This window comes from Myodes glareolus, chromosome 1, assembly GCF_982192425.1.
Source record: "Myodes glareolus chromosome 1, mMyoGla1.1, whole genome shotgun sequence".
NCBI classification, from domain to species: domain Eukaryota; kingdom Metazoa; phylum Chordata; class Mammalia; order Rodentia; family Cricetidae; genus Myodes; species Myodes glareolus.
The window spans coordinates 67,739,694-67,755,830 of record NC_142026.1 but is presented as its reverse complement, the minus strand read 5'-3'; the positions used below and the strand labels follow the sequence as shown (position 1 = coordinate 67,755,830).

Below are 16,137 nucleotides of genomic sequence, written 5' to 3'. Positions count from 1 at the left end.
ACCTTTAATTCCAGCACTCGGGAGGCAGAGGCAGGTGGATCTCTGTGAGTTCGAGGCCAGCCTGGTCTACAGAGCAACTTCCAGGACAATCATGAAAGCTAGAGAGAAATCCTGTCTTGGAAAAAAATAAAATAACTCAATTAGATGTAACCCAGTCCTGGTACTGGAAGCTTCATTTGGTGACAAGAAATGGCCAGTTGGGACTCTGTCTCCTCCATCATTTGGCAGTTTTGTTTCGATCACCTGTGAATTTCATGATTTCATTTTTAATAATCGAATAATATTCCAATTTGCAAATGTACCATATTTCTTTATCCCTTCTTCTGTTGAGGAACATCTAGATTGTTTCAAATTTCTGACCATTGTGGCTAGAATGGCAATGTACATGGTTGAACAAGTGTCTCTGTAGTATGATGAAGTGTCCTTAGGATATATGCCCACAAGTGGTATAGTTTTTTGGTATAGATAGATAGATAGATAGATAGAGATAGAGATATAGATATTGAGACAGGATTTCTCTGTCCTGGAACTAGCTCTTGTAGACCAGGCTGGACTCGAACTCACAGAGATCCGCCTGCCTCTGCCTCCCGAGTACTGGGATTAAAGGCGTGCTCCACCACTGACCGGCTCTTTATATATTTTTGCATAGTAGTCCTATATCAGATGTGGAATTGGTAAAATTCCTTTCCCATCCTGTAGGCTGCCCTTTTGTCCAAATAAAGGTGACTTTTATTAAAGCTTTTCAATTTTATGAGGTCCCACTTATGAACTGTTGATCTTAGTGCCTGTGCTACCAATGATATTCTGTTCAGAAAGTCTTCTTCTGTGCCAATGAGTTCAAGGTTTTATGTTGAGGTCTTTGATCCATTTGGTATTGAGTTTTGTGCAGGGTGATAAATATAGATCTATTTGCATTTTTCTGCATGAAGACATTCAGTTTAACCATCACCATTTGTTAAGAATACTGATGTGCCTACCCCCCAGTGTGTATCTCTCTCTCTCTCTCTCTCTCTCTCTCTCTCTCTCTCTCTCTCTCTCTCTCTCTCTCTCTTTTGGTTTTTCAAGATAGATTTTCACTGTATAACAGCCAGGCTGTCCTGGAACCCACAGAGATCTGCCTGCTTCTACCTCCCAAGGGCTGGGATTTAAGGTGAGCATCACCAACTCCAGTTATTTCTGGCTTCTTTATAAAAAAATAAGGTATCCATATGCATGTGAACTTATGTCAGTGTCTTTTTATTTTTTCTTTTTTCTTTTTTTTTTTTTTTTTTTTTGGTTTTTCCACACAGGGTTTCTTTGTAGCTTTGGAGCCTGTCCTAGAACTAGATCTTGTAGACCAAGCTGGCCTCAAACTCATAGAGCTCCACCTGCTTCTGCCTCCCACGTGCTGAGATTGAAGGTGTGTGCCTCCCCAGCCTGTCTAAAGATTCAGTTATTTAGTATATATACAGCTTCTGCCAGCATGTATGCCTGCACCCCAGAAGAGGGCATCAGATCTCATTACAGATAGTTGTGAGCAACTATAAGGTTGCTGGGAATAGAACTCAGGACCTCGGGCAGGGAGCCACATGACAGGTGAGAGACAGAGATATGCCTTGCAGACAAAGTGGGCTATGGAAGGGAAGGAGAAAGAAGAGAAGGCGGAGAGCAGAGAGAGAGAGAAAGAGAAACAGAGACAAGACAGAGACAAGAGACGCGGGGAGAGAGGAGAGGAGCCAGGGCAACAGCTATCATTTTTTTCTTTTTTTTTTCTTTTTTTTTTTTTTTTTTTTTTTTGATTTTCGAGATGGAGTTTCTCCATAGCTTTTGGTTCCTGTCCTGGAACTAGCTCTTGTAGACCAGGCTGGCCTTGAACTCACAGAGATCTGCCTGCCTCTGCCTCTGCCTCCTGAGTGCTGGGATTAAAGGCGTGTACCACCACTGCCCGGCCAACCAGCCTCTTCTTGAAGACTGATTTTGCTTTGTTTTTTAAATCATTGAAGGATCTTTCTTCCCTAATTTAGGATTGGTCAGTTTCAAGACAAACTGGATGGCTGACTGAACAACAACTAACTGTTGTTTAAATGTAGCCTGCCCCGGCCTTGAACTTATTGAGCCAGTCCATCAGCAGGGGCCCTCCTGGAAGGAGAGAAAGTTCGTAAATCCTTTGTTTCAAGCTACCAGGCTTTTGTTTCAGGTCAGAAGGGTGAGGAAGAAGCCAGCCCTACTGTAAATCTCCTTTATTACCTAGTCAGAACCCTTCTCCCTATCTGTCTGCTATTTAAGGAAATATATCTAACTCCTAGTCATTCCTATTCATATACATAACCCAAGAGAGAAAAAGAGGAAGGGAAGCTGGTTCCTAAAGGATGCAGTTTGGGTGGTCCTCTTTGTTGTTGTTATTGTTTTATGTGCAAGGATGTCTGTGCACCTTTTGTGTGCCTGATGGATGTGGAGGCCAGAAGAGGGCATCAGACTCCAGGTACTGGAGTTACAGATGGTTGTGAGCTGCCAAGCAGGTGCTGGGGATGGAAAGAGGGTCCTCTAAGAAAGCAGTCTGTGCTCTTTTAACCCCTGAGCCATCTCTTCAGTCTCAGGATCTCTATTCTGTATAAGTATCGCGTGCTAGCCAATCGCGCCACTGGAACATCCTGGGGATCTCTATTCTGATTGGGAGGTTAAGTCATATATGTACTTCAAATGACCCTTCCTATCATGGTCTGATTTTAAACAGTGCACAAGCATAAGGCAGTGAATACAGACTCTCTGTTCACTGCAGGGACACGTTCCTCTCGCAGCACGTGCACCCAAAACCAGTTCCAGTCGGATCAGCCATTCTGGTCTTTCCACCCTATGCATTAGGAATACTCTTGAATGGAGATTTCTAAATCTGTTTGCTGCCAGAGGTGGAAGTATGAACAGCATAATGAGGGTTCCGAGTTTGCTGGGTGCATTGTCTGGAAAAGGGGTGTGGGCACAGTGTGCGCACATGGAAAAGCTAGGTTGCCAAGTGTGTTATTACAAGGAGGGGTGTGGGTAACACAGATCACAGAGGGTCCAAGTTAAACCATCTGTTATGCTTGCCTGCCTCTTTCTGGTTATGTTCTATAAAATCCCCCATAAACAGGTGGATATGGCAGCAACTACTCAGGTTGTTAGTGAAGGGTTCAAGAATAAGAATATGAAAGTGCAGGTTCCAGAAATAGGAATGTAGAAATAAAGAAATATAAAGTTGAAAGCCTAGGAGAATGAGAACAGGCTGTCAGCAGCTTTCTCAGTAGCTTAAGGATTAACTATTAACAGTGGGTTACTCCGCTTTATAACCCACACCTCTATTCACAAGGCCAAAGCATCTCTCTGCACATTGAGGGCTAGCCTACAGATATGAGCTGAGTCAACTTTTAGGAAATAGATATATGACCTCTGGGTTATGCATCATCCCTGCTATGTGAAACTGGCAGCCTCAAAGGGGAGAGCACAGGGCTTCAGTAAACACCTCCTGGAAGCACCAAGGAAGGCAATAGATTAAGTGCAAACACTAGTTTAACTGAAAGTGTCTGTTAAAGGAGATTGTAAAGTAAGGACATCTGTATCTGAGTTTTACCTTGAGATTGTAAAAATTCCTTTGTCCAGACCTAATGCTTGGTGCCCCTATTATAAAAAGGTGGGTTCAGAAACCAACCTTTGCCACAGCCCTCAAAATCCATCTCTGGCTGTGGTCTCAGATAGCTGATAAGCATTTTGTGCCCGTAAAGATTTTTTATTTTATTTTATTTTTAAAAAAGATTTATTTATTTATTTATTATACAGTATTCTGCCTACATGTATGCCTGCAGTCCAGAAGAGGGCACCAGATCTCATTACAGATGGTTGTGAGCCACCATGTGGTTGCCAGGAGTTGAACTCAGAACCTCTGGAAAAGCAGCCAGTACTCTTAACCGCTGAGCCATCCCTCCAGCCCCTATTTTATTTTTTACTTTTTCCTGAATTCTGGTTTCTGAAATAAAATTTGCTTCTAATTTAATAGACTTTGGTGGTCTGTCCCCATCTTTGCATGAACTCCCTGGACCCAACAGTTAAGTCTGGCAGCAAAAGCCTTGCCCACCGAGTCATCTCAAGGTTCAAGGATTTTTGTTTGGTTGGTTTGGACTTTTGGAGGCAGGATTTCTCTGCGTAGCCCTGCTTGGCCTGAAACTAGTTATGTAGACCAGGCTAGCCTGGAAGAATAGAGATCCGCCTCTCTCTGCCTGTGCTAAGATTAGCCTGGCTTGGCTCCTAGTTTTTGTGAGCGGCTCACTATGTACCCTTGCTTTGAAGGCTTGTTTCTTGCTGTTGTTAATCCCATTGGTTGGACCACTACCACAATTTAAAGCCAAATTTGAAGTCAACTATAATTAAATATTGGTCAGATGGATATACTCTGGCCAGGTCTGTCTCTGGGTTTCCAGAAAATAGCCCTGAATCAACTTTTGCAGGGCCGTAGGAAGTAAAACCTGAAATTCATTTCATTTTCCATTAGGTCTAATCAGGGACAACTGTACACCCTAACACATCTCCTGCCTGTGGACCTACCTAGCCCCCACCTCCCCACCTCCACACAAGTGATATCAAGCATGTCCCCTACAGACCTTTAGGAGAGTGAAAACAGGAGGCTTGTTTTTACCCATAAACAACAGCCTCTAGCATTTCAGGAACTATCGGTCCTTGGGCAAGAGGCTTGAAGACCAGGGAAGTGTTTGTTTCATAGATCCCTTAGGCAGAGGAATTAAAATTTAAAATGTGAGCCTGGCAGTGGTGGCACATGCCTTTAATCCCAGCACTCTGTATGCAGAAACAGGCGGATCTTGATCTCTGCAAGTTCGAGGCCAGCCTGTCTACTGTCTACAAGAGCTAGTTCCAGTACAGGCTCTAAAGCTCAGAGACACAGAGACACCCTGTCTCAAAAAAAAAAAAACTTAAAATGTGAGACACTCCCAGTGAGTCCACTGAAATCAGGAAGAAGACAAGGTTGTCCACTCTCTCCATATCTATTCAATATAGTTCTTGAGGTCCTAGCTGGAGCAATAAGACACCAAAGGGAGATCAAGGAGATACAAATTGGAAAAGAAGAAGTCAAATTCTTACTGTTTGTTAATGATATGATAGTTTACAAAATGATCCCAAAAATTCCATCAGGACTTCTACACCTCATAAACACTTTCAGCAATGTAGCAGGATACAAGATTAACTCAAAAAAATCAGTAACCCTCCTGTACACACATGATAAAAGGGCTTGGGAAGAAATCAGAGAATCAACACCCTTCTCAATAGCCACAAATAGCATAAAATATCTTAGAGTAATCCTAACCAAACAAGTGGAAGACTTGTATGACAAGAACTTTAAATCTTTGAAGAAAGAAATTGAAGAAGACATCAGAAAGTGGAAAGATATCCCATGGATTAACATAGTAAAAATGGCAATCCTATCAAAGCAATCTACAGATTCAACACAATGCCCAGCAGAATTCTTCAAAGATCTTGAAAGAACGGTACTCAACTTCATTTGGAAAAGCAAAAAAAACAGGATAGCCAAAACAATCCTGTACAATAAAAGAACTTCTGGAGGCATTACAATCCCTGACTTCAAGCTCTACTACAGAGCTACAGTAGTGAAAACAACCTGGTACTGGCATAAGAACAGACAGGAGGACCAATGGGACTGAATAGCAGAACCGTATATCAATTCACACATTTTCAAACATGCGATCTTTAATAAAGAAGTAAAAAATATCAAATGGAAAAAAGAAAGCATATTTAACAAGTGGTGCTGGCATAACTGAATATCAACAAGTAGAAAAATGAAAATAGACCCATATCTATCACCATGCACAAAACTCAAGTCCAAATGTATCGAAGACCTCAACAAAAAGTCAGCCACATTGAATCTTATAGAAAAGAAAGTGGGAAGTACACTTGAACACATTGGCACAGGGAACCACATCCTAAATAGAAAGAACCCTAGCAGCACAGACACTGAGAGAAACAATTAATAAATGGGACCTACTGAAACTGAAAAGCTTCTGTAAAGCAAAGGACATCGTCAACAAGACAGAATGACAGCCTACAGAATGGGAAAAGATCTTCACTAACCCCACATCAGACAGAGGTCTCATCTCCAAAATACACAAAGAACTCAAGAAATTGAACACCAAAAGATCACATAATCTGATAAAAAATGAAGTATAGACCTAAACAGAGAACTCTCAACAGTGGAATCTAAAATGGCTGAAAGACACTTAAGGAAATGTTCAACATCCTTAGTTATCAGAGAAATGCAAATCAAAACAACTCTGAGATTCCATCTTACACCTGTAAGAATGGTCAAGATCAAAAACACTGATGACAACTTATGCTGGAGAGGTTATGGGAGAAAGGGAACACTTCTGCATTGCTGGTAGGAATGCAAGCTGGTACAGCCCCTTTGGATGTCAGTGTGGCGATTTCTCAGAAAATTAGGAAACAACCTTCCTCAAGACCCAGGAATACCACTTTTGGGTATATATCCAAAGGATGCTCAATCGTGCCACAAGGACATGTGCTCAACTATGTTCAGAGCAGCTTTGTTTGTCATAGTCAGAACCTGGAAACAACCTAAATGCCCCTTGACTGAAGAATGAATAAGGAAAATGTGGTACATCTACACAATGGAGTACTACACAGCAGAAAATAATGACGACATCTTGAATTTTGCAGGAAAATGGACGGAGCTAGAAAACATTATTTGAGTGAGGTAACCCAGACACAGAAAGACAATTATCACATGTACTCACTCATAGGTGGTTTTTAAACATAAAGCAAAGAAAGCCAGCCTACAAACCACAATCCCAGAGAATTTAGACAACAAAGAGGACACTAAGAGAGACTTACATAGATCTAATCTACATGGGAAGTAGAAAGTATAAAAAAAACAAGATCTCCTGAGTAAATTAGGGGCATGGTGACCTTGGGGAAGATTGAAGGGGAGAGGGGAGAGGCAGGGAGGGGAGCAGAGAAAAATGTAGAGCTCAATAAATATCAATAAAAAAAAAACCAGGAAAAAAAAGAAAAGATAAATAAATAAATAAATAAAGATAGTTTAGAGGCGCAGCCGCTGCTCTTCCAAAACCCAGGTTTAACACTCAACACCCACGCCCACATAGTTTGAAATTGGAATCAACAGCTCCTGAGGATGGGGTGGAGAGGGTGGGGAGTGGGTGGGGCTTGTCTCTTAAAGTGACAGGACAGACCATTACAACTATGACACCCTCTTAGGGCTTTTAAGGGCTCTGTTTACATGTGGTTGGAGTGGGGGGGAGTGTCACACAAAGATGGGGAACGACCACCAAAGTTTAGTAAACCAGAAGCAAACTCTATTGTGAAACCAGATTCCAGGAAAACCAAAAGCAAACTTAAAAATAAAAAAATAAAAAAACACTGGGGCTAGAAGTTTATCAGTTAACTGAGACCACAGCCAGAGATGGTGTTTGTTAGGCTGCATCAAAAGGCTAGAGCTGGGTGGTTGTGGTGCACGCCTTTAATCCCAGCACTCGGGAAGCAGAGGCAGGTGAGTTCGAGGCTAGCGTGGTCTATAAGTGCTATTTCTAGGATAGGCTTCAAAGCTACAGAGAAACCCTGTCTCAAAAAAAAAAAAAATGCACTAGTTTCTGAACCTATTTTTTTTTTTTATAATAGAGGCACTAAGCCATTATAGTCACAATAGAGGCACTAAGGCATTAAGTCTGAACAAAAGAATTTTTACAATCTTGCCCCGCAGGTTAGTCAACGGAGACCCTAAGGGGGAGTGAGTTCAATAGGTAACTAGGCAGCTATTGTGAAATATGTTCCAGAGGAGATTACAGCAAAAGTCACTAATTGCAAGGAAACAGATGTTTTTAGCAATTGGTCAGAAAAAGGGACTGCTAGCAATATCAGAAGGTTGATGAATCAGAATAGCACTATCTCAAGGTGAATCTCAGATCAGATTGCCTTGCTTTACAGCCTCCATTAGCACAGTTCATTAGTCAAACCAGTGTCTTGTACTGTTGCTCCTGGTATTTTCAGGAGGTGTTTACTGAAGTCCCACCCTTCCCTTTGAGGGCACCTGTTTCCAGTAGCAAAGACGGTGCCTAATCCAGAGGTCACGCATCTCTATCTCCTAAAGGTTAACTCAGCCCATTTCTGTCGTGTATCAAAGATGGCCAGAACACTACTCTCAGTTTGCAGAGAGAAGCTCCGGTCTTGTAAACAGAGCTATGGGTTGTAAAGCGAAACAGCCCACTGCTAATAGTTAATCCTCAAGCTGCTGAGAGAGCTGCTCACAGTCTGTTCTCCTTCTCCTAGACTTACAACCTTATATTTCTTTATTTTTTACGTTTCTATTTTGGGAATCTATATTTTTACATTCTTATTCTTGGACTCTTCGGCGCACAGATACACAGACAAAACATCCATATACATAAAGTCAAAATTGTTATTCTGCGCTAAATATGAGTGATAGCGGAACAGGTTTTTGATTTCTCCCAAGTGACATGAAGACTAGGGAAGCCTGAGAGCTTGTTTAGTCACAGGACAAAGGTGGACTCTAGACAGGATTTACCACACATATCTGTGTGAGCAAGCAGGGTCCTGCAGGGCAGGGACTCCCCGCCTGGAACAATCCTGGCTGAGCTCTTCCTGCCTCTGCTGCACGGGTGACTGAAGCAACTGCGAACTCCACTGTGCCCGGCCTACAGCTGGCATTCCAGCAGATGGGCTTGGTGGAAGTTAGGCATGCCTGTATTCCCAGCACTTGAAAGACCAGTTGTTCAAGGTCACACTCAGCCAGGTTCAGCCTTCCAAGAAGCTGGGACAGCCTTTTGAGTTGGAGACGTGCAGATTTCTATGAACAGTCGGGGCTATGTAGAAAGACCCTGTCTCAGAATAAATAAAGGCACACCTTTGAATCTCAATACTTCAGAGGTAGAGGCCAGTAGATCTCTGGGAGTTGGAAGCCAACCTGGTATACATAGTGAGTTCCAGGGCAGCCAGAGCTATAAGTAAAAAAAGGAAGAGAAGGTGGGTTTTTTTTCTGTTGGTTTTTTTTTTTGGGGGGGGGTGTTTGGTTTTTTTGTTTGTTTGTTTGAGACAAGGTTTCACTGTGTAGCTCTCATAGTCCTGGAACTCATTCTGTAAATCAGGCTGGCCTCGAACTCACAGAGATCCGCCTGCCTCTGCCTCCTGAGTGCTGGGATTAAAGGCATGCGCCACCACTGCCCAGCAAAGGAGGTGGTTTTACCCAACACCAGAAGACAGGAGCAGATGTCCCTATGACCCCCATCAATCTTTAGTCCAGGAACAAATCTTGAAGAGAATTTACCAAGCAGGGCAGCTTCCTGATACCCCAGGGGCAGTCCAGATACCCCAGGGGAACCCTGTGACTATAACCTAACAGCCCTAATGACCTTGAGGACAAGGGAGAGAATGTGAGGAGAAAGTGGCAGCCAAGACACGGTCTTGGAGGAGAGGTACTTAGATTCAGGAAGAAATGATGAGGGACACCTAAAGGTACAGGCCGGCTGGAGGCCCAATGCCTCTTATGATCCTGGGTGAAACTAGGGCTTTCCCCTGGCTTTGGAGGCCTGAGAGGATGGGGCTAAGGCTGCGTGTTTTTCCCAATTCCTTTGATGAAGCAGCGGTGCTAGCTGTTCCTGACCACAGAACCCTGCAAGGCAATGCCCTGAAGGGGGAAGAGGGATAGAGCAGACAATCAGGTGAGGGGGAGGAGCTACAGGTGGGCGGTCTACAACTGGGTGGGCCCAGAGCAGAGGTGTTTAAAGCCAAACTCAGAGCGTAGATCCTCCACCTGAGGAGCGAAGTCAAGTGAACTGCAGCCAAGAAGGAAGTAGCTCCGATGGCAGAAGGGCCTGCGCCGCGTGAATCTGCGCCCTCAAAAGGACGTTTGAACGTCAAGCGGTCAGGTATGTGATTCTGGGCTTCAAATATATGTTTCAAGTATATGTTCTGGGCTCCCAGAAGAGGCCTGGCCTCTTTCAAAATCGGACCTGCCTGTAGAATTGGAATGAGGAGTGAGATGGCGTGTGGGGAGCTGAAACAGGTACTTGACGCTTTGAGCTCTGAAAGAAAGGCTCCGAGTCCCAACTGGTTAGCTAAGGGGAAGGAAGGGAGCGTCGGGAAGCAGGCCTGGCCAGCAACCTGGTATCTGTGGAGTGAGTTTCTTCCCAAGTGCCTGCATCTTGTTTTTTGGTTTTCGGGGTTTTGTTGTTGTTGTTGTTTGTTTTGGGTTTTTTTTTTTTTTTTTTTTGAGGTGAACGGATGAGTGTTTGAGATGGTATCATGTAGGCCGGAAGGAGATCTTGAACACCCATAACTTCCAACACCTGAGCACTGAGATTGCCGGCACTGGCCACCACTTCCAGACAAGTTCTGTAATTTTGAAATATCGTTCGGCCCATTTCAGTGTGCTGGCTGAAGAAGCCAGATAGGCACGGTGGTTGCCTGGGGCTGAAAAGTGGAGGGAGAGTCGGGTGGGACATTTCTCCGGCCCCTGCAGCATGGATAGGTTCCACGGAGACTTATGGGAGCCTTATTCAGAAAGGGAGGACTTGGGACTCAGACCCTCCCCCACTCTCTGGGATCAAGGTCTTGTGCTACCCACTGTCTTTTTTGTTTCTCACGACAGGGCTTCTCTTTGTAGCAGCCATGGATGTCCTAGAACCAGTTCTTGTCGACCAAGCTGGCCACGAACGCTTAGAGATCTGCCTGCCTCTACCTCTCAGATGCCGGGATTAAAGGTGTGTGTCACCACCACTGGGCTCACCTGGCAGTTTTAAAAAGTAAAGGTTGCCAGGTGGTGGTGACACACGCCTTTAATCCCAGCACTCGGGAGGCAGAGGCAGGCAGATCTCTGAGTTCGAGGCCAGCCTGGTCTATAAGAGCTAATTCCAGGACAAAAGAGCTAGTTCCAGGACAGGTTCCAAAAGCTACAGAGAAACAACTATCTCAAAAAAACAAAAGTAAAGGACTGGAGAGATGACTCAGTGGTTAAGAGCATTGCCTGCTCTTCCAAAGGTCCTGAGTTCAATTCCCAGCAACCACATGGTGGCTCACAACCATCTGTAATGAAGCCTGGTGTCCTCTTCTCGCCTGCAGACAGAATACTGTATACATAATAAACAAATATTTTTTAAAAAATAAAATAAAGGCTGAGGCAGAGTGGATGTGGCACATGCCTTTTATCACAGGAGCAGAGGCAGGTCATTTCTAAAGTGAGTTCCAGGACAATTATGGCTCCATACAGAAACCCTGTCCCCCAAAAAAAAAAAAAACAAACAAAATAAGGGTTGAAGCAGAGAGCGTGGTGGCATGCCCCATTAGTGGGGGTGGGAGAGCAGGAGAGGAAAGGCTGACAGTGGCCAGTGTTACTTATATTAGAGCACCAAAGAGAGTCAGGCATGTGTCAGAGACCTATAATCCCTGTGCTTGGAAAGTTTCAAGCTATTCTGGGCAGCATGAGAGATAATCTCAAAGTAACAAAAGAAACTGGTTCACCCATGCGAGGTCACATCAGCAGCTGTCCCTTGAACCTTGGTTGACTCTCAGTATTGGAAGAAGCCCTTAATAGAAAGCAAGACTGCATCAGGCTGGTCACCAGAACCTCCTGCTGAGGCACCTAGGGGAAACCCTGGAGGTTGCTGGATAATCCAGGCACAGGAGGGGTGGCAGCCTGAGACTAGACTGGTCTCTCTCTGGCCATAGCGAAGGGACTTCCTAGAGGGCTAAACCAAGGCTCAGTTTCCCAGCTTTAAGCCCGCAGTAGCTGCAGCTTGGTTGGTTTTTCTTTGTAGTTTGGCTGTCCTGGAACTGGTTCTGTAGACCAGGCTATCCACGAACTCAGAACCGCCTTTTTCTGACACACACACACACACACACCACCCCCACCACAATTCGCCTTCCTCTGCGCATGCCCGGAATGCTGGGCTAAGTCAGAGACACCAGGCAATAGTTAAGTAGTTAAATTAACAGGGTGTCCTGGAGGTCAGTCAGGCACCTGGGAAATGATCTTGAACTCGTGTTTCCAAGCAGGGTTTCTCTGTAGACCAGGCCAGTCACAATACAGAGAGCCACCTGCCCATGCCTCCCAAATGCAGGAATTACAGGCTTGTGCCACCACACTCAGAAACACAGCTTTTGTGTTTTTGTTTTTTGGTGGTTTTTTTTTTTGGGGGGGGGGTTGAGACTCTTGGGCAACAGGATCAAATTCTCCATCCTCCTGATTCAGTTCTGCAAATGTGGGGATTAAGGGATGGACTCTCCACACTGCCCTTTTCAAAGATTCAGATCCCGACGCCCAGAAAGTTGAACTAGTGGATCTGGAAAGTGGGAGATGGCGGTGGGATCGCAGGTCTACCTCTCATTGGTGCAATGGCTCCCCAAGAAGAAAATTAGAGCTACGGATTGTGAAAAAGTCGTTTCTGTTTCCAGTTACTTATTTTGTGTATGGTTGTGCCAGGGGATGTGTAGGGGTCTGAGGATAACTTTCCTGAGTGAGTCCACCATGCGGTCCCTCAGGATCAAAACTGCCAAGGTATCAGGCTTGGCAGCAAGGGCTGAGTGAGTCCATCACTCTCCACTTGCCATGACGGGGTTTCTCTGACCAGATTTCTCCATTTTCTCTCAGCCTTTCATTCACCTCTCCTGGATGCCCTTGACAGTTGGGAACAGCTGCAGGAACTGGAAAAACACTTCCAGATGGACCCACACCCAGACCTCGGAGCTCAAAGGGTCCTGGCCGCCAGACTCAACCTGACAGAGGAACAAGTTAAGGTCAGATTCCCCACCCACTTTCAGCACCTTTAGGCTGTTGGTTCTCACCCTGTGGGCTGCAACCTCTGTGGGGTCGAAGAACCCTTTCACACAACTTGCATATCAGATATCAGATATTTACATTTCATTTTTGGGTTTTTTTTTTTTTGGTTTTTTCAAGACAGGGTTTCACTGTAGCTTTGGCGCCTATCCTGGCACTAGCTCTTGTAGACCAGGCTGGCCTCAAATTCACAGAGATCCGCCTGCCTCTCCCTCCTGAGTGCTGGGATTAAAGGTGCATGCCAACACCACCCAGCTTATATTTTGATTCTTAACAGTTATGAGCAAGCATGAAAGTTTTATGATTGTGGATTACCACCACATATTAAATTGCTGAAGTGTTAGGAAGGTGAGGGCCCACCCAGGCAGGGCCCACACACTTGAATAGGCTGGATCAGGACTTGTGGGTCGCTACCTTTTTGGGGTTGAAGGATGCTTTCACAGATTACAGTTCCATTCTTTTATTTATTTATTATGAATACAGTGTTCTGTCTGCATGTATGCTGCAGCTAGTTGAGGTCTCCAGATCTGATAGATGGTCGTGAGTCGCCATGTGGTTGTTAGGAATTGATCTCCGGACCTCTGAGCCATCTCTCCATCCCATGCATTTCAATTCTTAACAGTAGCAAAATTACAGTGATGAGCTATCATAACAGTTTCGTGGTTGTAGATCACCACAACATGGTAAACTTCTGAAGCATTAGGAAGCTTGAGAACCACCTAGGGCCTCTCTATGTACTCAAGTAGACTGAACCCCTAGTTGGTAGGTTCTGCCCTCAAGGCCCATCAGTATTCCTCTGGCCTCCCTCTGGGTCCTGGATTAAGCCGCATCACTTCCCCTATAGTACAAACCTGAGGGAATGCGGAGCACAAGGTGATCCTTCCCTTGTTTTTTGTTTTGTTTTTTGTATACCTTTCCTCCCTGCAGACTTGGTTCACCCAGCGTTCCTTGAAGCAGAAGATGTGCCTTTGCTCTGCTTGGCTACTATGGAAGCCTGTCCGCCGTAACCCTTATCCCTGTGCTTCCAACAAAGCTGGGGGTTGCCGGCCACCAAGCTGTTGGTGCAGGCTCATTCCCATCAATTCCTCGGGGCGATTTAGCCTGGATTTTCAGAGGTACATGACCCACAGAAGGCAGCTAAGGCAAGGTGTGTACAAGTCACGAGAGAGCAGTTGGTGCAGAGTGATGGTATTACCTCGCACAGTGAAGCCTCACATCAGCAGTGCGTCCTGTCAAGACAAGGAGTCTTCCCAAAACAGCCCCGGACTCTCCGAAGCTTTGGAAGCCTTGAAGAAGCTCAGACTCTCTTCTGGGTACCAAAACACAGATGATTTCTGAGAATGTCCTGCTTTGCCTTACCACTCACTCTGGTATCTGGGGATGACAGCCTCATTAATCCACGCCCATTTTGGGGGTTCTTGTTGAGGGGGCTGTTGGACTTTCATGTCTGTGTTAGATTGATAATGAAGCTATTCATAGAAATTAAAATGACAATGACTTTTCTCAATCGCATCTTATTCCTTAGCCTAGCCTGGGTATTTTAATAGCCTGGAATGGATTGCAGATTGTGAGTGGGTGTCTTGGGCTAGTGTTTTGCTTTCTGTTTTCCCACCTTGTGGTTTTGTTAGCCCGGGTGGCTCTCAGAGACTAGATCCAAAGCCTGGGGCTGGGATTAAAAATACTACAAAACAGCTGGGCATGGTGGTGCACGCTTTTATTCCCAGCGCCCACAACCATCCTCAACTGAATGGATGCCTTCACCTGGTGCACATACATACATGAGAGCAAAACATTCAAAGTAAAAAAGTCTTTCCAGGTAGTGGCAAAAGTGATAAACTGGCCCTGTGGTGGTTCTGTGTGTGTTTGGGCGGAACGCAAGCCCACACTTTATCGTGGAGATCAGAGAATAACAATGGGGTTTTCTCCTCACCATTGTCTGAATCTCTGTCTCTGGTCTAGTCTGAGTTCCTGGTTTCTCTGCACCACTGTCAGGGCCCTGGGTCCCTCTCTGTCACCATTCTTCTGCCGTCCTGAATGGCTATCCTAGACCCAGAATCTCCAGTGGGTTGGTTTTTTTACCCGTGGTCTGTTTTAGCAAATACTCAATCCTCTTAAGCCACATGGTGCATTAGCGGTGATTTGGAGGGACATGTGACAGGTTGTGTGGGTTGGGCACAGATACAGTGTGACAGGGCTGCTTACTAAGGGCCCCTTGGTAGGGACAATACAGAAAACATGCAATTGTCAAGGAGACGTAGAGAACAAAGGGTGAAACTTGAGGTGTAGGAAACTTGGGGATTTTGCTTTTGAGATGTGGGGAAGCAGGTCTCTGTAGACCAAGCTATCTCAGAACACAGAAAATCCACCTATCTGAGTGCATGGTAGGTCTCAAGAATTTGTGTCTTTGTGTGTGTGCACAAATATCTTCAGAAGACACTGCTGCAGCCCCTGGAGCTGAAGTTATATGTGTTAGGCCCAGATCCACGAAGTCCTCCAAAAAACCAACAAAGAGACCGAGTCCCATATGTAAAAGCAAAGAGCCTTTATTTTATACAAGTTTCTCGACTCGGTCTCTCCGTGTGTCCAACATACTCGAATAATCAGAGTGCCCCGAACTCAGAGTTGGGTTTTTATAGAAGTAAAAGTGGGGGTGAGGGATTTCTAAGGTTCATGACCCCTGATTGGCTGACATTTGTTTAGGGGCGTCCTGGTGAGTGTGTGCTGAAAGGTGATCCTATGGAACGTTAGGCATTTCCTTTGGAGGGTCTGTTCTTGGGTAGTGCCTGGATAATCTCAGTTTGTGGCTCTTCCAGGCAACCAGGTATTGCTTCAGGGTAAACTGAGACTCGGGCATCCATTAGGTCTTAAGTTGGCAGGTGAAAATGGTTGGAAGTAAAGAGCTTCCCTTGGGTGGTCTGCTCCTATTAAGTTTATCACGGTTAGCTAAGTTCTACAACAGCCTGCTGTCAGTTGTCTAATTCTGGGAACCAAATTTGAGTCCTCTGCAAAAGTACTAGTACACATTCAACTATTGAGTTGATCGGAGATGTGGAGCCATCTTCCGGGCCCCTAACGTCATTTCAATTTCTTCAAGAGAAAGGTTCTTATAGAGCTAGATGATCTTGAATTCTTTTTCTTTTCTGTTTTGTTTTTGTTTTTTTTTTTTCTTCTACACAGGGTTTCTGTGTGTAGCCCTGGCTATCCTGAAACTCATTCGGAGATTTTTCTGCCTGTCTCCTGAGTGCTGAGATTAAAGCTGTGCCCACCATGCCTAATTA

At 44.9% G+C, this 16,137-nt stretch overlaps 1 protein-coding gene across 1 annotated transcript; it reads left to right on the top strand.

Annotated features, from left to right (window-relative positions):
• Positions 1-9,825: 9,825 nt before the first annotated feature.
• LOC125398770 (homeobox protein Crxos-like) lies at positions 9,826-14,366 on the top strand. The gene is made up of 3 exons (XM_048431733.3): positions 9,826-9,953; positions 12,674-12,819; positions 13,787-14,366. Exons 1-3 carry the CDS (start codon positions 9,887-9,889, stop codon positions 14,195-14,197), a joined length of 624 nt encoding a protein of 207 aa, XP_048287690.3. The 5' UTR covers positions 9,826-9,886; the 3' UTR covers positions 14,198-14,366.
• The last annotated feature ends 1,771 nt before the right edge of the window (positions 14,367-16,137 follow it).